This window comes from Puma concolor, chromosome C2 (genome assembly GCF_028749965.1).
Source record: "Puma concolor isolate L17-30 chromosome C2, mPumCon1.1.hap2, whole genome shotgun sequence".
NCBI lineage: Eukaryota > Metazoa > Chordata > Mammalia > Carnivora > Felidae > Puma > Puma concolor.
In genome coordinates, this window is record NC_141675.1 from 6,429,038 (window position 1) to 6,455,581 (window position 26,544).

At 45.5% G+C, this 26,544-nt stretch overlaps 1 protein-coding gene across 3 annotated transcripts in view; it reads left to right on the forward strand.

Moving 5' to 3' along the window:
* The first annotated feature begins 13,513 nt into the window (after positions 1–13,513).
* XYLB (xylulokinase) overlaps positions 13,514–26,544 on the forward strand; it is a 58,346-nt gene continuing 45,315 nt past the window's right edge. Inside the window, exons 1-3 of one of the 3 annotated variants that reach the window (XM_086720463.1) lie at positions 13,514–13,730; positions 14,421–14,503; positions 25,662–25,731. In XM_086720463.1, coding sequence (XP_086576589.1) covers positions 13,674–13,730; positions 14,421–14,503; positions 25,662–25,731 — 210 coding nt within the window. In that variant the 5' untranslated portion in view covers positions 13,514–13,673. Of the gene's footprint in view, positions 13,731–14,420; positions 14,504–23,987; positions 24,121–25,661; positions 25,732–26,544 lie in introns of those variants that run through there. The other 2 variants (XM_025913670.2, XM_086720464.1) reach the window with 2 other exon arrangements.

Consider the following 26,544-nt stretch of genomic DNA (forward strand, 5'->3'; position numbering starts at 1 on the left):
GCTTGGATGCGTGGCTTCCACACAGGTCAGTGGGCCTAGCTCCACAAATTTACCTAATGCACCTGTTAAAATACAGAATCCTTGGCCACAGGGTCTAGAGCAAATAAAAAATGCAACCACTGTAAGGCCCTTTATGAAGACTTTGAAAGGTTGAAGCCTGTGCCTCCTAGACCCTTTCAACTAGGCCGGTTTGGTAGAAGCTTCTGGGCAGTGTTATGTAACTGTGCCACTCAATACAATAGCCATTAGCCGCTCGTGGCTAAGAGCCTTAACACTTTTGAAGAAACAGGAAAGGCTGAAAATTAATGAGCTAGGTCTTTCAACATAACAAGTTAGAAATAGGCTAGTTCAATATGCCCATCAAATATATAAAGAACGAAATGATAAAGATAAGGGCAGAGGTCAACGAAGTAGAAAAGAAAGATGTAATACAGAAAACAAAGAAGGCTGAAAGTCTGTTATTTGAGAAGATTAATTACACACACGAATGGACAAACCTCTGTCAATAAGAATTCTTAAAAAGAGAAAAGGTACAAACAAAAATATTAAGAATTAAAAGGAAAGAGCCCCCTGAAAAAGGCAAACGAGGACCAATGTTGGGATATATTGGATGGTTTGGCAATCCCCTCCTGGGTGGATGCTCGAAAGAAATGAAGGCATCTATCCACACAAAACCTGTACGGGAATGTCCACAGCAGCATTATTAATAAGAGCCTAAAAGTGGAAACAACTCAAATGTCCATCAGCAGATGAGTGGATAAATAAAATGTGGTATGTACATGTGAGAGAATATTTTTGGCTAAAAAAAAAGAAAGAAAGGAAGAAAGAAAGAAAGAAACTTATCCCTGCTACAACATGGATGCATTTTGAAAACAATGTCCTAAGTGAAATAAATCCGTCATAAAAGGCCATATGTTGTATGATTCTATTTTAATTTTTTTTAATGTTTATTTTTGAGAGAGACAGAGACAGAGCATGAGCGGGGAAGGCACAGAGAGAGAGGGAGACACAGAATCCGAAACAGGCTCCAGGCTCCGAGCTGTCAGCACAGAGCCCGATGTGGGGCTCAAACCCGTGAACTGTGACATTGTGACCTGAGCTGAAGTTGGACGCTTAACCTACTGAGCCACCCAGGTGCCCCTCAAAAACACAATTTTTAAAAATAGACTTTAGTCATCATTAGAGACACTACTGTTCAGACTAAGTAATCAGTATAACTTATGATAAAGCTCTTTATTTCCTGACATAAAATATGTCAGTGGAATAATGTTGTGGGAAGTAAGCAGTTTACTGTAGAACCACATCCAGTTATATAAAATTTAGACATTTATTTATACAGAGATGATTAATACGGAGATAATATGCTCAAAATGTTGAGTGATTTCCACTGGATAGAAGGTTTTATGAAAATATTTAAAAAATTTTTTTAATTTGAAAAAAATTTTTTGGCACTTTTTTTGGTATATATATATTTTTAATAGGCTCCACACCCAACATGGGGCTTGAATTCATGATCCAGATATCAAGAATTGCATGCTCTATTGACTGAGCCAGGCAGGTGCCTCTGTATTTTTCTGTAATGTTAGAAAAATTTTAAATATGTATGCATGATGCTTATAAGATATTAAAGCTATTCCCAAAGAGGAGAAACATTAAAAAAAAATTTTTTTTTAAAGAAAGAGGACAAAAGGGTAAGTTCCACTCTTCAAGGAATTTTATAATCCAAACTTACACAAAATTTTCCAGAAGATAGTGAAAAAGAAAATAGTTCTGAGCCAATTTATGAGCGTTGCAAAGTCTTGATTACAACATAGACACAGTTTAGGACTCAATCTCATTCGCGAACATAGATGTAAAAACTTTAAGCAATTACAAAGCAAGTCCAGCAAAACGCAATAAAATGACAATACACTTTGACCGGGTTGAATGTATTCCTGAAATTCGAGATTGGCTTAACCTTATAAAATAGATTAATATATTTGACCACATTCACAGAATTTGAAACCATCATTTACAAATTTAACATACATTAAATTAAAAAAAAAAGACCTGTTAGCATAAACTCAAGAATGTGAGAGAATTTCCGTAATAAAGGGCATCCGCGAGGGTTAATTTTGTGTGTCAATGTGACTGTGCCAAGGGACACCCAGAGAGCTAGTGAAAACATTATTTCTGGGTGTGTCTGTGAAGGTGTTTCCGGAAGAGATCAGCCCGTGAACTAGTAAAGCAGAGGGGAGGGGGGCACCATCCAATCCCGTGAGAGCTGGAATAGAATGAAAAGGCAGAGGGAGGGCAAATTCACTCTCTCCACTTGACCTGAGACATCCATCCACCTTCTCCAGCCCTGTGACATTGGCGGTCTGGGTTCTCTGGCCTTCAGACCCACATCAGGATTCACATTATAGCTCCTCAACCCTCCAGCCTTCACACTTGACTGGGTTACACCATCGGCTTTCCTGGTTCTCCAGGTTGTAGGTGGCTGATGGTGGGGCTTCCGGGGTTCTATAACTACAGAAGCCAAATAATATAGGAAATCTCCTCTTGTCTATATCTCTATACACCCTATTGGTTCTCTTTCTCTGGAGGACCCTAAATAGTACAGTCTCTGTATAAAATTAGGCAGCAGAGATTCTCCTTGGTGTTAAAATGTTGTATTTTCTCGGAGGTCAGGTGCAGGCACATCTGCACTCTCGCTACTTCTATTCTGCGAGTACTAGCCGTCCAAGGCAGTGCAGGGAGACAAGTAAGGGAACAAGGATGTTAAAATATTATCATTACACTTGCAGACAGTAGAAGAGTCCACGCAGGAAAAGTTTAAAACTCTAGGAATAAATGAAATGAAAGATACAACTAGCTGGTCTCCATGCAGGTTTTCAGTCCACACCCATGTGCTGCCTGTGAAGTTCTCGGGAGCATGTTAGCCAAGGAGCCAGCCTCCTTTCCAAGTCCAGGCGCAGAGGGATACCCAGACGGAGGAGCTGGCCGGTCACCAGAGGACCACACCACACAGTGCCCTTATTAGGGAACTTCTGGAACAGCATGGAGTATGAGAAGAGGGTTTCACACTTCAAATTTCACAAAGATGATGACCTTCGGGAAGGGTTACAAAAATTCACTAAGAAATGTTAAAAGGCTCAAAATCACATAAAGTTTTTGAAAAGAAAGGAAAGATCTTTGATGGAGCATCTCCAAAGCACAGAACACCCTTAGTCCTGACACTGAGAGAGGGGGTGAATGGAGCTCACTTTAGCATCTTCTTTGCCTTCGTGTTTCCACTTCAATCTCCAAGACCCGTGGTCTCGTCTCCCCAAAATATCACTGGGTACTGTTCTTCCATTCTTGTTGCCGCCTCCTTGTGATCAAGCCTCTAGGTGTAAAATTATCAACTTACAGGAAAGACAACGAACAGGGGAACATGTTAAATGACACCCCAAGGGCACATTCAGCAAAATCCACATTGTAAGAAACCCTGTGGAATAAACAACGTGTCTCCTGCAATAAGCCATTTACAAGAAAAAAAAGATGGAAGGAGAATCTACAGATGGAGGGAGACTTAAAAGGCAAAGCGGGTGATCACAAAGTGTGGGTATTTTGGGGTCCGGATGCAAACAAATATGGCATTCACAAGACAGTTGGAAATTTCAATATTGATAATACTAAGAAATTATTTTAAATTTTCTTTTAGGTTTGAAAATGGGATTGTGGGTTTTTTTAAGTTTTTAAATTTATTTGGGGGGAAGGGGCAAAGAGAGAGAGGGAAAGACAGAATCCCAAGCAGGCTCCACCCCTAAAAAAAAACTTTTAAAAAAACAACCAGAGGGGCACCTGGGTGGCTCAGTCGGTTAAGCATCTGACTCTTGATTGCAGCTCAGATAATGATCTCACAGTTGTGTGGGTTCGAACCCTGTGTTGGGTTCTGTGCTGACCTTGTAGAGCCTGCTTGGGATTCTCTCTCTCTGCCTCTCTTCCTGCTGGTGCTCTCTCTGTCTCTCTCAAACTAAATAAGTAAACTTAAAAAATTAAAAAACAATTTAAATTCTTTGTTTATTTTTGAGAGAGAGAGAGACAGAGAGAGACAGAGTGTGAGCAGGGGAGGAACAGAGAGAGAGGGAGACCAGAATCCGAAGCAGGACCCAGGCTCTGAACTGTAAACACAGAGCCCAACGTGGGGCTTGAACTCATGACCTGTGAGATCATGACCTGAGCTGAAGTTGGACACTTAACCGACTGAGCCACCCAGGCGCCAACCTCACCCCCCCAATTGTTAAATAACTACATACTGATGGAATGATATCACATCTGGGATTGCTTGAAAATAATAATAAAGTGGGGGGTATGGTTGGGCAGGACGGGCCATAGGTGAATGATTTGGGGGCTGCATGGGGGTTCGTTATATCATTCTATCTAGTTTCATGGATTTTCAAAGGTCACCATGGAAAAGGTTTTAAAATTGTAGTGAATAAACTAAGCATTCCTTGGGAAAACACAAATATTTTTTGCCAAACGAACCCTCTTTTTAAGTGTGTGAGACACTTAAAATGTAAAGTGCTGGGGCACCTGGGTGGCTCTGTCACTTAAGCATCAGACTCTTGATTTCCGCTCAGGTCATGATCTCCTGGTTGTGAGATCAAGCCCTGCCTCAGGCTCTGTGCTGACACCGCGGAGCCTGCTTGGGATTCTGTCTCTCCCTCTCTCTGCCCCTCCCCCACCCTCAGTCTCTCTCAAAATAAAAAAATAAACTTAAAACAAATGTAAAGTGTTTTCCAGTCTACAGTTTGTCGGAAAGGTTATGCCAGCAAATTGACATTTGATTCACACTCTATTATAAGAATTAGCACATTAGGGGTGCCTGGGTGGCTCAGTCAGTTCAGTGTCTGACTTCAGCTCAGGTCACCGTCTCGCGGTTCGCGAGTTCGAACCCCGCATGGGGCTCTGCGCTGACAGCTCGGAGCCTGGAGCCTGCTTCGGATTCTGCGTCTCCTTCTCTCTCTCTGCCCCTCCACCACTCATGCTTTGTCTCTCTCTCTCTCTCTCTCTCTCTCTCGAAAATAAGTAAAACATTTAAAAAATTAATGAATGAATGAATGAAAAGAATGAGCACATACATATGGTTATATATTGTCAGCACAGTAAAATCAATGTATTTTTTTTTTCAACGTTTTTTTTTTTTTTTTTTTTTTTAATTTATTTTTGGGACAGAGAGAAACAGAGCATGAACGGGGGAGGGGCAGAGAGAGAGGGAGACACAGCATCGGAAACAGGCTCCAGGCTCCGAGCCATCAGCCCAGAGCCTGACGCGGGGCTCGAACTCACGGACCGCGAGATCGTGACCTGGCTTAAGTCGGACGCTTACCCGACTGCGCCACCCAGGCGCCCCAAATCAATGTATTTTTAAAATTTCAGCTTCGTGTTTCAAAGTGAATCCCCGGTTCAAAAAGAAGTGCACCCCGGCCACACTGTTCCCCCGTTCCGGTCTTTCAGTGGTCTCCTGCTGTCCTATGCCACTGGCTCTCCTCCAAGGAAGGGACAGTGGCTCTGCTGTCACCTTCCTCACCCATTTAGATGAGAAAGTGAAGAAGGACAAATCCTCACAGGGCACTGGATCCAGGGTCCCTTGTGGGGCATCCTCAGGGAGTGTCCCTGCCCCGGGCTTTGGCAGGGCCCGGAGATCTGGGTCCTGGATGCCTGACCGACCTGGTGACGAGGCCTGAGTGTTGACAACAGCACGTGGCTCCACGTTGTGGGTTTAGCTCTTTACGAAGATTTGCTTTTGTTTTCGTTTCACGTTTCTGAAGAGGTTCATCTTTTTCTCTGGAGTCAAAGACTAGCTCTTGAATTATTTACCAGTTTTGTGTTTGTACCATTTTCTTATTGTTTTCGCCTTTTTTGTCTCCTGTCTGCTTTCCTACCGGCTCACGTTTTCTTTTCTTTTCTTTCTTTTCTTTTCTTTTCTTTTCTTTTCTTTTCTTTTCTTTTCTTTTCTTTTCTTCTTTTCTTTTCTAACCTCCTGAATTATGGGCTCTATTAGTTTCCTAGAGCTGCTAAAAAAAAAAAAAGAAAAAAGAAAAAATACCACAAAATGGGTGGCTGAAATGCAAACTTATCTTTTTCTTTTAATTTTTGTTAATGTTTATTTATTTTTGAGAGAGAGGCAGAGTGCAAGCAGGGGAGGGGCAGAGAGAGAGGGAGATACAGGATCCAGAGCAGGCTCCAGGCTCTGGGCTGTCAGCACAGATCCCAATGCGGGGCTCGAACCCAGGAACCATGACATCATGACCTAAGGCGAAGTCAGCCGCTCAACCGACTGAGGCGCCCAGGTGCCTCAGAAACTTATCTTTCATAGTTTTGCAGGCTAGAAGTCTGAGACTGAAATTTGGGCAGGGCCCCACTCCCTCCAAAGGATCTAGGGAGGAATCCTTCCTTGCCTCTTCTAGATTCTGGCAATCCTCGGGGCTTCTTGGCTTGTAGACACCTTGCGTCAATCTCTGACCCTGTCTTCACATGGCCTCCCCCTCTGTGTATGTCTGTGTCTAAATTTCCCTCCTCATAAAAACACCAGTCATTGGATTTGGGCCCACCCTAATCTAGATGATTTCATCTTAACTCGATTACATCTGCAAAGACCCTAATTCCTAATTAGGTCATACCCACGGGTATTACGAGTTAGAACTTGTACACTATTTTGGGGGGCACACAATTGTACTCATTACATAGAATTAATTTATTTTCATTCTTTAAAGAAAATATTCAAGCATGTGCATTCACCTCTGAGTCAATTCCAAAGATTCTGCTAAGGATGCTTTCATTTTCTTGCTTTCTAAGTAGTGTGTCAGATTTTGATTTCCTTTTTGACCCATAATTATTTAAGAGAATAAGTTAAAAGTCCTAAGCGCCTTGATAACTCCCCATTATTGTTGTTTTGTTTTCTTGATTTCTTTTTTTAAATTCTTTTAGTCCAAAAGTTGAAAGTTCAATAATTCATCAACCATAGCCAAACAACAACAACAACAACAACAAAAAGCCCAACAATATAGAGTTAATTAAAATGTCACCTCCTAACCAAGAGCTTCTAGATCTCATTCTCACAGATAATTGTTAATTACTTGGAGTTAATCTTTCCAGGCCTTTCTTTTGTGTATACAGGTGTAATTATCTTCCTCAAATGTTCACGGAGGTGGGGAAAGGCAGGTATTAAGGTACAAATGCAACAAAGCCAGAAAAATGGAAGGTATCCACACCAACATTTAATTTTCCTAAATCAAATTTGCTTCTGAGGTGAGTACAAATACATAAACAGCAGGGGTAGCTGCACTCCGGTGAAAATAAGCACTTTTCTCCTCAGGGCTGTTGACAGTCTGCTTAAATATCAAAGTCCATCAAAGTTTTCTCCAGATATAAACACAAAAATCAGCTTAGAAAAATCTTAACCTCAAGCTAAATGAGTTACTTATTTAACTGGAGGCAGGACCGACTTTTACCCTCAAACTTAGACAAATAAATCTCTCTGATGTCTGCCCAGCTAGGAGCTAAATTCTAAATATTTCTTTTCTCTCATAACAGCTTTCCGCTGATCTCACAAAGAATTTGTGCTACCTTTGCGATAGAATGGACAGAAGAATGATTTAACTGGAAACACATCCCAAGATGAAATCTATAAAATTTCAGATATATAATAAATTAGTGAACCTGAATTATAATTGTCTATTTCATTCCCTAATTTCTGATTATTTTTGCTTCAGTGATTTTCCTCTTGGTCTTAGAAGTGAAAGGGATAGGAATTAAAGCTATGAATTACTCCTAACTTTTCACTCTTGAAACAACTCATCAAGAAAAATATATATAAGCCTGGATGATTTCAATAGGTCAGTATTAATGAATACTGCTGTAGGCTGGGTGGGATAAAAAACAACTAGTTTGCTATTTTTATATGAAAAAAATAAAACCTCTTGGAATTTATACACAATGCATCTTTATAAAGAAAGCATATTTACTTCATGATTTTTGCAAAGAACAAGATTTATTTTGAGAAAAATCCGTGTTTACTTTGAGAAAAATCCTTGTTGTGGTTGCCATCTTTAGAGAATGAGGAGATGTTCTGGTGTTGTTTCATTAGAGACCCAACTCGAATTTAGGCTTCTCTCCATTTTCCTGTGTTACAATGAATCTCATGCTTATATGTACTAAATGGAAAGTTTTTTCTTCCTCTAAAACACTTGTACATAGTGCTTACCTCAGACATTCGTTTTCACTGATTTCCATGTTATGATGTAATTTATTCAGCTGACAAACACCTAGGTTCCAAGCAAACTCAATGGTTTAAAAATCAAAGCCCCAGGGGTGCCTGGGTAGCTCCACCTGTTAAGCATTCACTTAGGCTCGGGTCATGATCTTATGGTTCATAAGTTTGAGCCCTGCATCGGGCTCCACGCTGTGCAGAGTCTGCTTGGATTCTCTCCCTCTCCTTCTCTCTCTCTCTCTGCCTCTCCCCACTTGTGCTCTCTCTCTCTCAAAATAAATAAGTGAACTTAAAATAAATAAAAGACCTTATTAATAAAAGAAAATGAAGGCTGATATCTTTGTAGAAAATGTCAGATAATAGCTCTGTGGTCTGAGAGTAGGGTAATAGCACTTAAAGAAGATCAAATAGCCTCATCACAAAGGCAAAAAAAAAAAAAATGATGGATTTTATTTTATTTAACTTAGAGATTTCCAGTCAACACAGGGCAAGATGGACAAAGTCAGAAGATAAATGACATACTGGGAGAAAAGATTTGTGACATCTAAAACAGGGGATTTATACCTTGAAAAGTAAGAAACTCCTGCAAATCCACAACTAAAGGACAAAAATTCCCAACTGGAAAATGTTCAAAGGACATACGCAGGAAGCCACTGAATGGGAAACCCCAAATGTCTAATGAGTATATACGAAGAGATGCTTAAATTCATCAGTAATGACGGAAATGCAAATTAAAACAGTAACGAGAAATCGTCCCTCACCTACTAGATTGGCAAACATTAGAAGGATGGTGTTAACCTTAAAAATAAATAAATAAAACTGATAGTTATTTTATCGGCAAAAATGGGTTTATTTGGGAATAGCAGAGCACTGTAATCAAGGACAGCCACTCTACTACAAAACCATAGGCAGAACAAAGGAGAGGACCACTCATTTATAGAGGAAATGGGGAAATTGGGGAGGCTGTTATAAACAAAAGGTCCACTGGAGGAAACTGGGAGTATGAAATATAGTGGCTTTTGATTGGCTGAGTTGACTGTCTCTCATTGGCTTGGCTCTCGGAGGTGGATGAATTCTTCCTCTTGCGGGAATAGTAAAGTGGTGACTAAGTAGTAGCCAAGAGCAAGGTCCTTCTCTTCCTAGGAAGTCTGCAATTGACCAGTGGCAGGGTGTTAGAGCTCCCCCTGCTGGCCTCTGCACTTTATTCTAAATGAAGTTTCCTTTTATCAATTTTCACAAGGGCTTTATATAATATGTGGGGTAAGAAGGGGCACCTGGGTGGCTCAGTCAGTTGAACGTCTGACTTTGGCTCAGGTCATGATCTCAGGGGTTTGAGCCCCGCATTGGGCTGGCTGGCTGCTGGCAGCGTGGAACCGCTTCTGATCCCCTATCCCCCCTCTCTCCCTGCCCCTCCCCCACTCGTCCTCGCTCTCTTTCTCTCTCAAAAATAAATAAAACACTAAAAAAAAACAAAAGGATGTGGGGATAGAAGTACATTGGGAGTAATCCAGCACTCCAATCAAATTAGTTATGTACACATAGTATAAATCCTACTCTTGTATATATAACCCAGAAAAATTTCCTCACACAGGTCCATAGGGCCATGGATGAGGACGTTCTGTGCAGTGTTGTTTGCAATAATGGGGAACTGGAATCCACTCGGGTGTCACTGGGAGCCTGGACAGTAAAATGTGGGGTTGGCATGCTATTGACTATGATGGAGCAGTTAGATGGAAATAACTAGATCATGGGTTCCCAAATGTTCTTTCTTCACGGCACACTTAGAATTTCAACAATTTTTCCATGGAACTCCTAGGCCAGAAGCAATGGCTAACGATTCTGTGTATTAAGTAGTTAGGTCCAAAGAGCTTAATATATATTTATGTCCTAATAACTTAGTAGCTATCTGAAGAAAATAATGCACGTAAATTGAGGAGAAAATACTATTTCATTTCATTCTTAAATAACCGGAATAACTTACTAAGACAATGGTTGTGCCTGTTGGACGCTGCCCAACTTCTCAAGTGTTGGCGTTGGATTGAACACTGCTGTCCTCCTTTTTTTTTTTTAAAGTTTATGTATTTTGAAAGAGAGAGAGAATGACCGGGGGAGAGGCAGAGAGAGAGGGAGAGAATTCCAAGCAGGCTCCGTGTTGTCAGCGCAGAGCCCGACATGGGGCTCTACCCCATGAACTGTTAGCTCATGACCTGAGTGGAAATCAAAAGTCAGACACTTAGCCAACTGAGCCACCCAGGTGCCCCGTTGTTGTTATTATCCGTTCTACCTTGATTTCCCTGCAGTACTTGCCTCTCACTGCACGTGTTGAAGGCACAGGTCTGCTACAGAAAGGAATGTAGCACAATCTAATGTTGGAACTATGAACTACCTCAAATTTGCAGTTCACGTGGCACCATTTTGGAACCACAAAATTAGGTATACATATAACAATATGAATAAACCATAAAAACAGTACCAAATTTTAAAAAGCACCAAAAAAGTAAGACCTACGGGGCTCCACTGAGTCTGTTCTTGTTCAAGTTTCAATGACCTGCCATCTTACTGCTAAACCAGGGGACAGGTTCCCATGCAGCATTTAGCCCTGGTGAGCCCCTCCCCTTCCAGAAAGGTTCTTACATTGGCTTCCACCACACCCCTCTCTCATGATCTCTTCCTCATCTGTCTTTGACTTGTCCTTCCCAGTTCCCTTTGGGGGTTTCCGTCTGTCCCACCCTGAGCCTTTTCTGACAAGCTAGCCTGCTCCTATGGGGAACTCCTAACTCACAAATCATTGTCTTTGGTCCAGAGCTCTTTCCTGAGCTGGAGGCTGCTCATCCAACATCCTGTTCAATGTCTCCACAAGCACCTGAAACTTACCAGGTCCTGGCTAATCTCGCCATCTTCCCTGCCCCCCCAGCTGCTTCTCCTCCCATGTTTCCTAACTCAGGAAATGGAACCACGCTCCATCTGGTGGGGGCCTGCGGCCGATTGCATCAGTGGCCCAGTTCTTCACGCCTCCCTGCATCCACAGCCATGCCCTTGTCCCGTCCCCACCACTTGACTTTGGGCCGTCCACGAGACTTTGGCGGGTGGCACAGAGGAGGAAGTGCGGCATGACAGTTCTGAACCTAGGCCTTCAGAGGCCTCACAGATTTGCCCTTGCCCTCCTCTGCCCCTCTGCTTCCACGAGAAGAGCTAACCCTGCTGGCCCCATGAAGAGAAGAATGAGAGACATGTGGAACCACTCCACCCCAGCCCAGTCTAGATCAGCTGCCCCCAGCAGACCTGCCGGTAAGTGAGGGAGACTACGAGATTATTGTTCTAAGTTTGAGCACCAAGTTTGAGGGTGCTTTGTTGTGCATCAACAGTTCCTAAACCAGAAACCTGGGCATTGCCTTTGACCCCTCCCCCTCTCAGTCCACGTGGTTCCTGGAGCTTCCCCAATATCTCGTGACTCCATTTACTTGTCTCCATCATCAGCACCTCTGCCCTGCCTCAGGCTTCCTGCAACCACATTTTAATGGATTTTCCCTTCCTGCCTTTTGCCCCTATTCTCCACACACCATCCTCCTAATATGCAACTCTGATCACGTGACTTCCTTTCTGGGGGTTTGCTATGCCCTAAGGCTGGGGTAGCAGTTAGGGCCTGGATGAAGGAAGGAGCCTTGCTGGGGACCGTGGTTATCCTGGTCACTGCAGAGAGACCCCTCCGGAGCAGTTTCTGCTTTGTTCCGAAGTCAGTGCAGGGGCTCTTTAATCGGTTCTGTGCCGGGAGCCAGGTTCAAGTTTGGAGCAAAATAGGCAAAAGACTAGCTGTGCTCAGGCCATGGCAGCACTTCCCCAGGGTCCCCTGTAACCACCTCTACTACTCAGTGTGCTTTTTCAGGGCATCAACACAGAGGACAACCTGAGAGGCATCGACAGCTTGGAATTACGATTTCTGTCTTCATTCCTTGCTAATGGAGTAAGTCGTGGGTGTGCGGCTTCCAGATGTAGGCAAACGGCCTCTCGGACCTCCAGCCTTCTCTGGCCAGGGTGAAAAGGCTGTTGCATCAAAAGAAAGGATGAGTCACCAGAATGGGAGAGGTGCCACAGCCCATAGAGAGAGGCACCCCTGAACAAGACAAGGCCACCCTGTAAGAGAGCTTGAAAAGGAGCCAGTGGCCTTGGCCTTCATGAGATATTTGTGTTTTGCCACGGGCCTTCTCACAAGGCTGCTCAGAGAATTGGCTTGTTTAGTGGTTAAACATGCAGATTCTGGAATCAGACTTGCTGGCGTTGGGCCCAGCTCTGCCACTGATGTTGGGACCTTGGGCCAAGAGGAGCATCTGGGCTCCAAGCAGCTCAAGTTCAGCGAGAAGAGACAGGCAGGTAATCAATCAGGCCATCGCAAAAAGTATGAGAGGGGCTCTGATGGGCTGGGAAGCCCCTGGGAGTGGGAAGAAGTCTGTGCTAGGACCAAGAATGACACAGCCAGGTGGAACACGGGGAAGAGAAGGTGTCCTCAGCTCTAGGGGGGAAGGGAGTGGGTCTGATTTTATTTCTAAAGCCTCCTTCACCACTTCCGGCACACATTAGAATATCAATATCAGCTGACCACAGGTGTGAATGAGCCTTTCTGTAGGCAACATCCAGAGCTCTGATTTTAAATAGACGTTGGGGGGCGCCTGGGTGACTGGGTCCGGTTGAGTGTCTGATCTTGCGGTTCGTGGGTTCCAGCCCTGCATCGAGCTCTGTGCTGACAGCTGGAGCCTGGAGCCTGCTTCCGATTCTGTGTCTCCCTCTCTCTCTGCCCCTCCCCTGCTGGTGCTCTGTCTCTCACTCTCTCAAAAATAAGTAAAAAAAAATTTAAAAGAGCATTTAAATACAGAGGTGGGATGTGGCACATGTCAGAGCCGGGTAACCATTCAGATTTGCTGGGACATGACAGAGCCTGTGGATCCCAGTGCCTGCAGCCCCAGGGGACGTTTCTCTGTGACCTCTGTGTCACTACCATGAGTGGACAGTCGCCTTAGTACCCAAGAGACAGCCACAGAAGTCTCCAGGGCCACTAGAGAGACAGGCAGGGACAATCCAGCTTAAAGGTGGAACCTCTGGTCCAGACGTCCTCCGCAGGAAGCCAGGCGGCGTTAGGGCAAGGCCTCCACGGAGAGCACACGTGGATGGGGAGGCGGCCGCAGGAGGGTTGGAAGGGAGAAGGTGGCGCAGGGGATACCGGTAGGTCGCCCAGGTGCGAAGCGCGAGGACCCGGCAGGACGCGCGTCCCTGCACCGTCTCCCCGCAGGCGGCGCCAGAGCGCTAGCCCGCGGGTGACTCGGGTCCTGGAGTCCGGCCGGGCGGGGCGAGGGGCGGGCCCGGCGTCTCGGGGCGCTAGAGCGCGGCGACACTCACGCCGCGGGAAGGACGGACGGACGGACGCGCCGCCGCCCCCTCCGCAGCCATGGCCGAGCACGCCGCCCGCCGCTGCTGCCTCGGCTGGGACTTCAGCACGCAGCAGGTACCGTCGCGGGCCCCAGGGCCGGGCCGGACCGGGCTGGGCGGGACGGGGCGGGCCGCCTCCTCCGCGACGCGGGGCCGGGCTGGCGGGACCCGGGCGCGGGGAACCCTGGGGCCGAGCCGCGGGCGCGCTTCCCTCTCGGGTTCCCCCGGGGGATCGGCTTCCCCTCCACCGAGACGCCTTACCCGTGCCGCCCGCCCTCAAGATGCGACCGCGACCCGGCCGGGACCCCGGCCCTCCCGGAAACGGCGGGCGCCCCCGCCTCCCAACCCCGGCGGGATCCCGCGGGCGCGTAGCGGGAAGCGCGCAGCGCGGCCGGGGTCTCGGAGGGGGCTCGCGCGTCGGTGCGGGCGCCCGAGGGACAGGGACCCGAGGGAACTCGGCCGCCTAAGACTCGAGAACACCCAGACGGGTAGACAGGCACACAGGCATAACCAGTGACCTGGAACCGGATCACCGCCTGAAACTTGTTTCAGTGGAGTGGGCACGCTGTACACGTGAACTTTGTTCCTCCCGCGGTTGACCCCGGCGTGTCCGGGTCGGCGTACCCAGCGCTGCTGGCCCGAGGACGGGTTGTGCCGCTCCCAGGGCTCTGCAGATTCAAAATGTGCCTTCAGACTGGGCGTGGGGTGCCAGGGGGCTCCTTTGCTGTGGCAAATTCTATACACCATTTTTAAAAATCCCTTCCAGGTGAAAGTTGTTGCTGTTGACGCAGAGCTGAATGTGTTCTATGAGGACAGTGCGCATTTTGACAGAGACCTTCTAGAATTCGGGTATGTACCCAGGGGATGTGTGGGGGAGGGTTGGTTTTGGGGTCCTCCCTCCACCTTTTATATTCATGAGCCACACTCTTCTGGTGTGAGATTGTGATTTGCAAAAAATACGTGTTTGGTCATTTAGACGGTCAAAATATATTTCTCCTGTGCCTTTGGTCTGCATCCACAGTTCCTGGCTCACAGCTCCTAAACCTCTTGGAAATTCCTAAGGGTTGAGAGGCATAAAGGTGTCTTTTGTTACATTAATGAAGATGACTTTTGGACCCCACCCAGGGGCTGGGGCTGGTTGCCAAGAAGATTAAAGATAAAGGGTTGGAATTTTCAGCCAGAGGTTCAATGGCCAATGGCCAATGACTTAGTCATTGACCTTGTAATGACTTTGTAATGAAGTCTTAATAAGAACCCAAAAGGACTGGGTTCAGAGAGCTTCTGGATTGGTTGACAAGTGGAGATTGGGCAGAGTGGAGTGCCTGGAAAGGTTATGGAAGCTCGGTGCCCTTTCCCCATACCTCGCCCTATGTTATCTCTTCATCTGACTGTGTCCTTTATCACGTCCTTTAATTTCCCTGACTTCTGTGAGCTGCTCAAGCACATTCAAAGAACCTAAGGTCATTGGAACCCCCCATCTGTAGCTGTTTGGTCAGAAGGTAATAGCCTGGGGCCGGGGCCTGGGCCTGGCATCTGAAGTGGGTGGGGAGGGCAGTCCTGTAGGACTGAACCCTTAACCTGCGGAAGTTGACCATCTCAGACCATCTGCTGGTGTCTGAGAGAATTGTTTGGTGTTGGGTGTAGGGGACCCCCATCCCCTCCCAACCCCCGCCACGTTAGAATTGAGTCCAAGAACCTAAGAGTTGGGATCTGTAGATCTGGCTTCATCAAACTGCAGAAGTCTTGGTAGGCCTCTCAGCGTCTTGTGTGTGTCTTCCTGGAATGAGTTTTCCTCCATTCCTTCCCAATTCCGTGCACTCATTAACCATGCATGCAGTAGGTATCAGTTGAGACTTACTTCGTGTCAGGCGCCGTGATGGGTACTGGGATTTGGTGGTGAACCAAACAGAGATGTGGTGCTTACTCTCCCAGAGCTTCCCGTTGAGTAGGGGAGACTGATATCAATCAAAGAATCTCACAGAAGAGTATTTAGTTATAAACTCAGAGAACGCTATTAAAGGAAAGGGACTTACTTCTCCAAATGTTTATTATAAAGGAATGTGACCCAGACTTGGGGGGGGGGGTGGTGGTCAGGGAGGGTCCCTAAGGACGTAGTGCTTGAGCCAAGGTCTGGGTGAGTAGGGTTAGCCAGGTGATGGAAGGGAGGCAGCATTCCAGGCAGAAGGAACGGTGCGTGCAAAGGCCCTGTAGCAAAAAAGAGCACTGCTTATGCAGGGAATTGAAGAAGGCCAGTGTGGCTGGGGAATAGAGAGGGAGGTAGAGGCTGTGCCCAGCTACATAAACCTTGGTACACAGTTTGTGTTTATCCTAAAAGCCGTGGACGGCCACTGAAGGGCCATAGGGATGGGGGTAAGGTGTGACCTGGTTGTATTTGTGTTTTGAAAAGATCTGGGTGCAATGGGAGAGCAGTTGGGTATTGGTCAGAGTGCATGCTGAGAGGCCATTGAGGTTTCTCCAGATCTTCTGGATGGGAAATGATAGTGTCTTGGAGGAGAGGGCTGGGTGGTAAAATTGATAGGGCTTGGTGCAGGGTTGAATGTGAGATGTGAAGGTGAGGTTTCTGGATGGTTGGTAGACTGTGGAAGAGAACTGATCTGGGGGAGGAAGATGATGAGTTTGGCTGTTGTGAAAGTGTGGTAGGGCTACCAGAACAAAATGCCCCAGACTGTGCGTCTTAAGCAACAGAAGTTAATTTTCCTTCGGTTCTGGAGCCTGGACGTGTGAGGTCGAGGTGCCGGCAGGGTTAGTTTCCTCCGAGGCCTCTCTCCTGGGTTTGCAGATGATGGCTACCTTCTTGCTGCCTGTCGCATGGTCGTCCTCTGCCTGTGCATCCCTGGTGTCTCCACTGTGTTTGTGTCCCAGTCTACTTTTATAAGGACACCAGTCATGCAGGATTAGGGTCCACCCTAATAATGTCATTGCAAGTTAATTGCCTTTTTCAAGGCTCTTTGTCCAAATGCAGTCATGTTCCGAGGTACTGGGGGTTAGGACTTCAGCACAGGAATTTGCGGGGGGTGGGGGGGGGGGCGGTAATTCAGTCCGTAACAGCTGTGGACTTGTTGATTCTGAGGTGGCTCTGAGAGGTCCTGGTGGACGTGTTCCTCCACGACTATTTTATTTTTTATTATTTTTTTAAGGATTGTTTATTTGGGGAGAGAGAGAGTGCATGCATGCCTGCTGGGGAGGGGCAAAGAGAGAGGGGAAGGGAGAACCCCAAGCAGGCTCCACCCTGTCAGCGCAGGGTCGGGGCGAACCCCGGGCAATCATGACCTGAGCCGAAATCAGAGTGGAATGCTTAACCAACTGAGCCACCCAGGCGCCCCTAAACAACGTTTAGATATCATTTCCAGGGCGCCTGGCTGGCTCAGTCGGTGGAGCGTGCAACTCTTGAACTCGGGGTTGTGAGTTTGAGCTTGGCATTGGTGTAGAGATTACTTAGAAATAAAATCTTTAGGGGCACCTGGGGGGCTCAGTCCGTTAAGTGTCGGACTCTGAGTTCGTGCTGCTGGACTCTGCCCTGGCGGTGTGCCTCATGCTTGGGGTGCTCTCCCTCTCCCCTCCCCTGTTCATGTGTGCTCTCGCTCTCAAAATAAATAGACATTAGAGTAAAAGATATCACTTCCCTGCTGGCTCTTTGTGCAGCACCCACTGCTGATCACGTTGTGTTAACCATCTTTTCTTCCCCCTTAGCTGATGTGCCTCCTTTGAGCTGCGGTTGGAAACCATCTTGCGTTTGTATTATTTTCTATCACTACAGGCCACATGTGTTTGAGTTTTGGTAGCTTGTGTCTTTCAGGGCATTGGTTCATTTCATCTAAGCTATAAAATGTGTGGCCATAGAGATCTTCATACTATTCCTTTCTTTTCCTCGGATGTCTATGGGATCAGTAGTGATGACCCTTCTGTCATTCTGATATTGATGATTTGTGTCTTCTCTCTTTTTGTCTTGGTGTGTCTGGCTAGAGGTTCATCACGTTAATGATCTTTTTGAAAAGGCAGCTTTTGGTTTTGTTGATTTTTCTCTACTGTTTTCCTCTTTCCATTTTTCACTGATTTGTGCTGTCATTTTTTAGGGTTTTTTTTCTTCTGCTGGCTGTCAGCTTATGTTGCTTTTCTTTCTCTAGTTTCCTGAAGTGGAAGCTTAGATTTTTAATCTTAGCTTTTCTTTTCTAAATATTTGCATTTAATGCTGTAAATTCCCCTCTAAGAATTGCTTTTGCTGTATTCCACAGACTTTGATGTTATATATTCATTTTTATTTGGTTCAAAATAGATATTTTTTAATGTTTATTTTTTGAGAGAGAGAGAGAGACAGAGCGTGAGCAGGGAAGGGGCAGAGAGAGAGGGAGACGCAGAATCCGAAGCAGGCTCCGGGCTCTGAGCTGTCAGCACAGAGCCCGACGCGGGGCTCGAACTCACAAACCACGAGATCATGATGTGAGCCGAAGTCAGATGCTCAACCGACTGAGCCACCCAGGCGCCCCTCAAAATATTTTTTTCGTTTCGCTTGAGACTTTTTTGATTCGTGTGTTATTTAGAAGGATGTTGTTTCACCTCCAGATCTTCCAGCTGTCTTTATGGTCTGGATTTTTACTTCAATTCCATATGACGGTATGAAAACATAAGTCATTTGATTTCCATTCTTTCAAGTTTTTAAATTCTACCTCACTCTGTCTTCAACTCAATGAGTCAATCAGTCCCCTCCATTAGAAAAAAAAAAAAGCTATCCATACCCAAAATACAGTATTGCTTTTTTTATCCAGTTACATTTTTAAGATCTTTCAAAGCAGATATATACAGATCTGCTTCATTCCTCCTCCACTGTTTTTTTTAATTTTTATAATTTTATTGAGATATAACTTATGATAAATTGCATATGTATAATATATACAGCTTTATAAGTTTTGACATAGATGTTCCTTTATAAAACTATCACCAGAATCAAGATAATGAACATTTCCATCCCCCAAAAGTTTTCTCGTGCCCCTTTGAGTTTATTCCTCTTCTCCAACCCCAACCCCTGGCAACCACTGATAAATTTTCTATCACTATGGATTAGTTTTCCACTTTCTGGAATTTTAGATAAAGGGAATCATAATAATAGACTCTTTTTTATCTGACTTTTATTTTATTTTTTTAAGTAGGCTTCATGCCCAGCATGGAGCCAAATGTGGGGCTTGAACTCACGACCCTGAGATCAAGATCTGAGCCGAGATTAAGAGTTGGACACTTAACCCTGAGCCACTCAGGTGCCCCGTCTTTTTGGTCTGACTTTTAAAACTCCGTATATTCATTTTGAGATTCATCCAGGTTGTTACGTGTATCAATAGTTTGTTCTTTTTTTTTTTTTTTAAGGTTATTTATTTTGAGAGAGAGCAGAGGAGAGACAGAGAGAGAGGGAGAGAGAGAATCCCAAGCTGCAGCGCAGAGCCCAACCTGGAGCTTAATCTCATGAACCGTTGAGATCATCACCTGAACTGAAATCAAGAGTTGGACATTCAACTGACTGAGCCACCCAGGTGCCCTGCTCTTTCTTTAAAAAACAAACAAATGAACAAAAGACAACAAAAAAACCCACAAAAACATTTTTTTTTAAACATTTATTTACTTGTGAGAGACAGAGAGAGTCAGAGCTTGAGCAGGGGAGGAACAGAGAGAGAGAGGGAGACACAGAATCCGAAGCAGGCTCCGGGCTCTGAGCTGTCAGCACAGAGCCCGATATGGGGCTTGAACCCATGAACCGTGGGATCATGACCTGAGCTGAAGTCAGACACTCAACTGACTGAGCCACCCAGGTGCCCCTTCCTTTTTCTTTTTCTTTTTCTTTTTCCTTTTCTTTTTCTTTCTTTTTCTTTTTCTTTTCTTTTTCTTTTCTTTCTTTTTTTTTAAAAGATCATTTATTTATTTTGAGAGGAGAGAGCATGCATGCAGGAGGCACAAACAGAGAGGGAAAGATAGAATCCCAAGCAGACCCAGCGCTGTCAGCACAGAGCCTCACACGGGGCTCTAGCTTAAGAACTATGAGATCGTGACCTACCGAGATCAAGAGTCGGACACTTCACCGACTGAACCACCCAGGCACCCCAATAGTTTGTTCTTTTTATTGCTTGGTGGACCACAGTTGGCTTATCCATTCATTTGATGAGGGATATTTGGATTGTTTCCAGTTTTTTATTATTATCAATAAAGAGGCTGTGAAACTCACACACAAGTCTTGGTGTCAGCATAAGCTTTCATTTGTCTTAGAAATGAAATACTCAGGAATGGTTACGTTGTAGGGTAGGTTTTAAAACTGTCAAATTCTTTTCCAAAGCGGTTGTTTTAATACAGTTATTTTGTTAATAGGCATTGCAGGTACTTGGTACATAATTTGAAGGAAACAAAAGGCATGTAGTGACAAGTCTTAATTTTTCTGAATCTCATCTGTCCCTCCTGCCCTCCTCGACAGAGAACTTTCATTGGTTTTTGTGTATCTTTCCAGTGTTTTATATCAAAATATAAGCAGGTGTCAGTCTTTTCATTGTCTCCCTTGTTTCCGGATAAAAAAGTACGGTACACGCCATTCTGTACTTTGGTTTCTTCGTTTCACATAATTTGCCTGTGTTTCCACATCAGTACATAGAGCTTCTGTGTTCTTTTTTAAATTTTTTTTTTTTTCTCAACGTTTTTATTTATTTTTGGGACAGAAAGAGACAGAGCACGAATGGGGGAGGGGCAGAGAGAGAGGGAGACACAGAATCGGAAACAGGCTCCAGGCTCTGAGCTATCAGCCCAGAGCCTGATGCGGGGCTCGAACTCACGGACCGTGAGATCGTGACCTGGCTGAAGTCGGACGCTTAACCGACTGCGCCACCCAGGCGCCCCCTGTGTTCTTTTTTATAGGATGCATAGTATTCCATTGTGTAGATAGAACTGAAGGACCTTAGGTTTTTGCAGTGAAAAGTGAGTTACCTTACAGACATGTGCCCGTGTATCTGCAGGATAAAAGTTTGGAAATCGATTGCTGGATCAAAGAGCAAATAGATGTATGATTTTGGAAGATGTGGCCAGATTGCCTCCCATAGGGATTGTATGGATTTGTACCCCACCAACAATGCATGAGAGTGCGTTTCCCACAAGCACCTAAATGCGGTGTGGTTGTTAAAGAGTTTTAGTTCTGTGCCAATCAGAGAGGTAAAAGTAGTCCCTCTATGTGGATTTACTTTGCATTTCTCTTATTATGCATGAAGGTGACATCTTTTCCTATGTTGAAGGGCTAGTTGAATTTTTTTTTTTTTTCTGTGAAGTTTTTCATGACCTTTGCCCATTTTTCTGATGGATTGATTATTTCTAGGAGCTCTTCAAATGTTAGAGGAACGATCTCCTCGTTAAATGAATTGCAAATAGGTTCCCCAGATTTTTGTTTGTTTTGATTTGCGACTGGGTCGTGGCCACACATGGGCTTTTGTTTCCTGTGCCACCGAACTTCTCAGTCTTTTCCTGTTGCTTCTAGATGTTGAGTCAGAGTTTCAAAGGCCTTCCTCATTCCAAGATTGTGAAGGAATTCACCGCTGTTCTCTTCTGGTTCTTGCAAGATTCAGTTTTATATAAAAATATTTGGAGTTTCGGGGCGCCTGGGTGGCGCAGTCGGTTAAGCGTCCGACTTCAGCCAGGTCACGATCTCACGGTCCGTGAGTTCGAGCCCCGCGTCAGGCTCTGGGCTGATGGCTCAGAGCCTGGACCCTGTTTCTGATTCTGTGTCTCCCTCTCTCTCTGCCCCTCCCCCGTTCATGCTCTGTCTCTCTCTGTCCCAAAAATAAATAAACGTTGAAAAAAAAAATTAAAAAAAAAAAAAAAATATTTGGAGTTTATCTAAGTACATGGCATGCCATTTATTTCCAGCTTCAGTCTTTTCCCGATGACTCTCCAGTTTTGACACCTTTTTTTAGAAGTCTGTGTTTGAGATGCCAGCTTTATATGCTAATTTCTGTGTGTGTTTAGGTCTTTTTCTGAGTGTTTTCTTTTGGCCCATTGATTGGTGGGTCTGTTCATGAGCTAGTAACATGTTGTTTTAGTTATTCTAGCTTTACAATATGATTTAATATCTGGAATTGTTGGTCCCCTTTAATTGTTCTTCATTCTCAGTTTCCACAGCCATTCTTTCTTGTTCTTCCCCCCCACCCCCACCCCTTAATTTTAGATAGAGAATCTTAAGCAGGTTCCATGCTCAGCACAGAGCCCAACATGGGGCTCACTCCCATGACCCTGGGATCATGACATGAGCTGAAATCAAGAGCTAGATGCTCCACTGACTGAGCCACCCAGGTACCCCTCCTGTTCTTTTTTGATAATGTACTCTAGAATCAGCTTTTAAGGTTCCAGAAAGCAAAATTGTTAATATTTTTATTGAGATCATATTACATTTATATGTTAACTTGCAGAGAATTGACAGCTTTGTGAGATTGAGTTTTCCTAGCTAAGCGCGCGTTTTGTGTTTCCATTTGTCCGGGGCTTCTTTTGAATACTTCACATGTATTTTCTTTTGTTGATTTATTTATTTTGAAAGGGAGAGAGAGAGAGAGAGTGAGAGAGAGAAGAGGTGGGGGAGGGGCAGAGAGAGAATCCCAAGCAGACTGTGCCCTGTCAGTGCAGAGCCCAATACGGGACCCAAACCCACAAACTACAAGATCATGAACCCGAGCCGAAATCGGATGCCCAACCAACTGACCCACCAAGGTGCCTGTACTTCACGTGTGTTTTAATATATTTGACATGTGGATTGTGCATGTTGGGATATATTGCAGAAAAGACCATTATTCCCCAGGCCCTTTGCGATGTGACTTGGTACCTCCTTCAGTCAAGAGATGGAGTCCTTTCCTGACCTGTTGATTTTAACCAATAGAGAATGTGAAGGAAGTACCATTGTGCCAGTTCTAAACCTAAGTCTCAAGAAGGCCTTGCTGAAAGAAAGAAAGAAAGAAAGAAAGAAAAAGAAAGAAAGAAAAGAAAAGCTCTTGTGACAGAATTCACATAGCAAAGAATTCACTCTTTTCAAATGTACAAAGGGCGCCTGGGTGGCTCAGTTGGTTGAGCAACCGATGTCGGCTCAGGTCCTGATCTCTCAGTTTGCGAGTTCGAGCTCCGCGTCGGGGGTCTGTGCTGGCAGCTCGGAGTCTGGAGCCTGCTTTGGGTTCTGTGTCTCCTCTCTCTACCCCTCCCATGCTCATGCTCTGTGTCTCTCTGTCTCTTAATAATAAATAGACATTAGGGGCGCCTGGGTGGCGCAGTCGGTTAAGCGTCCGACTTCAGCTCAGGTCACGATCTCGCGGTCCGTGAGTTCGAGCCCCGCGTCAGGCTCTGGGCTGATGGCTCAGAGCCTGGAGCCTGTTTCCAATTCTGTGTCTCCCTCTCTCTCTGCCCCTCCCCCGTTCATGCTCTGTCTCTCTTTGTCCCAAAAATAAATAAACATTGAAAAAAAATAAAAAAAAATAATAATAATAATAAATAGACATTAAAAAAAATTAAAAGTGGGGCACCTGGGTGGCGCAGTCGGTTAAGCGTCTGACTTCAGCCAGGTCACGATCTCATGGTCCCCGAGTTCGAGCCCCGCGTCAGGCTCTGGGCTGATGGCTCAGAGCCTGGAGCCTGTTTCCGATTCTGTGTCTCCCTCTCTCTCTGCCCCTCCCCCGTTCATGCTCTGTCTCTCTCTGTCCCAAAAATAAATAAACATTGAAAAAAAAAATTAAAAGTAAATAAATAAAATGTACAATTCAGGGGGCAGCTGGGTGGCTCAGTCAGTTAAGCGTCCAACTCTTGATCTCAGGGTCGTGAGTTCAAACTCCGCCTTGGGCTCCATGCTAAGCGTGGAGCCTACTGAAGGAAGGAAGGAAGGAAGGAAGGAAGGAAGGAAGGAAGGAAGGAAGGAAGGAAGGGAAGGAAGGAAGGAAGGAAGGAAGGAAGGAAGGAAGGAAGGAAGGAAATGAAATGGAAGGAAGGAAGGAAGGAAATGAAATGGAAGGAAGGAAGGAAGGAAGGAAATGAAATGAAATGTCCGGTGCAGTGGTTTTCAATATGTTCACAGAACTATGTAACAGTCTCCACTCTTTAATTTTAGAACGTTTTCATCACCTAAGAAAGAAGCCCTGTATCCATTAGCTGTCACTCCTTATCTCTCCTCCTACAGTTCTGGCAACCAGTCTACTCTGTCTCTATGGGTTTGCCTATTCTGAACATTCCTTATAAAGGAATTTATGTAATGTGTGATTTTTTTTAACAAGTTTTTTTTTTTAAACTTTATTTATTTATTTTGAGAGAGAGAGAGAGAGAGAGATGGCAGAGAAAGAGAATCCCAAACAAGCTCTGCACCATCAGCGCTGAGCCCAACGCGGGACTAGAACTCACCAACTGTGAGATCATGACCTGAGCTTAGATCAAGAGTCAGATGCTTAACTGACTGAGCCACCCAGGTGCCCCGACAAGTTTTTTTTTTTTTTTAAGTTTATTTATTTTTGACCGAGAGAGAGAGAGAGAGACAGAGCATGGGTGGGGGAGGGGCAGAGAGAGAAGGAGACACAGAATCCGAAGCAGGCTCCAGGCTCTGAGCTGTCAGCACAGAGCCTGATGTGTGGCTCGAACTCACACACCGCGAGATCATGACCCGAGCCGAGGTCAGATGCTCAACTGACGGAGCCACCCAGGCGCCCCAACAAGTTTCTTTTTTTTTTTTTTTTTAAGTTTATTTATTCTGAGAAAGAGTCAGAGAGCATCAGCGAGTGAGGGGGAGAGAGAAGGGGAGAGAGAGACCCAAGTAGGCTCTACACTGTCAGCTCAGAGCCCGACGTGTGGCTCCATCTCATGAAGCATGACATCATGGCCTGAGCCGTCATCGCTTCACTGACTGAGCCACCTGAGCGCCCCTTTTGTCTATGGGAAAGTTTGCTGCTCTTTTTCACTTTTTTCCCTAACAGTATCTTTTTTAAAAATATCAGTATTATTGAGTATAACTTGTGTACAAAAAAAGGGCATCCATTAAAATGTCCAATCTCAGTGCCTTTTGATAGAGGCAGACCTAGAGCTGTGAAAGTACCACCAAAGTCAAGATACAGACCATCTGCATCACTCCTAAGATTCTTTGTGCCCCTTTGCATTCTGTCCTTTCCTCCCCCACTGGACTTGGGAAACCACAAAACAGGTGGATTTGCATTTTCTAGCAAGTTATATAAATGGCATCACGTAATATGTACTCTTTTGTGTCTGGCTTCCTTCACTCAGCACGATCCCTGCTGGTGTGTGTAACACACGCACCACAATTTATCCATTCACTTGCTTAGGGATACCTAAGCTGACTCCAGTTTTCTACTGTTACAAATAAGGCTGCTATGAAAACTTGTATACAAACCTGTCTGTGAACGTATACTTTCATTTCTCTTGGCTGGTAATTAGGCATAGAATGTCTGGATCACATGGTTATTTAATAGCATCTTGGTATGGATTTGGAGCCTGTTTTCGTTTTGAGTTTTGTTTTGTTTTTTTTTTTTTAAACTCATAGTTGAAAGGGTTGGATTTTGGAGAGGGGCCCAGGCAGCTAACTCTCCAGGCTTGCAATCCAAGGACTCCCTGGTCTGAGAGCCAAGAAGTTCTCCCGCAGACACAGCACTTCGGTAGCACATGCCTACCCCAGTGGGCTTGGGAGGGTTTTAATCCAGCCCTGCGCCTGCTAGTTCCCTCGTGGCCACAGTGCCAAGTGACGCCATGCCTGCCTTCCAGGGTGAGTCCTTCCTCTTTAGAAGGCATATTTTTGCTGGTGTCTTCTGAGAATCGTCACCACTGAGCAATTGTTGGGACTTCTCTTTCCATCTTGCCAGCACTGTTCAGTCTTGTTCAGTTTAGAGTTCCCGTCGAGGTTGGGGAAAGGGCATTTCTTCTTCCATTGGAGGGATCCGGGGTCTGCCCCCCACTGCACCCCTGCCCAAGGCTCTGCCGACACTCTGTCTTATTCTCCTTGTAGGACTCAGGGTGGAGTTCACGTTCACGAGGATGGGCTGACAGTGACATCTCCAGTCCTGATGTGGGTCCGGGTAAGCATAGGGATCCCTGACCTTCTCCTGGCCCCAGCCTGTCTCACTGGCGGACTTGCTGATTTACTGGGAAGCCCTCTGTTGAGACCAAGTCTTCACTGGGAAATGGAGTCTGCATGGTTCCTAAGGCTAGACTCAGCCTCAACTGGTCCTCTTGAGCCAAGAGGACACGCACAGGGCTTGTAGGTCTGGTGCTGAGAACTTGCAAGTCCTGCCAGTGAGTAAGCATCTTCAGAATGCCGCCTTCCCAAACCTTTGCCAGACACTCTGCAGGCAGGCCCCGTGGCCTCCCTTTTACCCCGAGATCCAGACACAGCACTGGTGTCTTCGTGCTCAGCCCCCAGAATCCTCAGCTCTTGAAGCAGGGGAACTTCTCAACGGTGGCTTATGACCTGACCAGTCAGGTTCCGCTGGACCCCAAGACAGGCCTGCCTGCTCAGGACCAACAAGAAAGGAAGATACCTGTAGCCAAATATGGGCGACCCGTGAAGCCGCAGGACCAGGGGTATGGCCAGTACAGACCACCATAATAGGGCTGGAGTCTGCCTCAGGGGTCCCGAGACCCTACAACTGGGAGCCAGCTAAAGGCTGTCCTTAATGTGTCCACCAAAGCTTGTTCAGGCCTCCAACACTGGTCTAAGCAATTAATTCCCTATACCGAATTCTTTCTGTTAGGACAATTGGTGTGATTTTTAAACATTTTATCAACTTGACCCTGACTCATACTGGAGGATTGGGGTAAAGGACAGATTTCCACCAGACAGGCCAGCCAGAATGTACTTGTTAGGGCTGAGCCCCAGACCAAGGGACGGT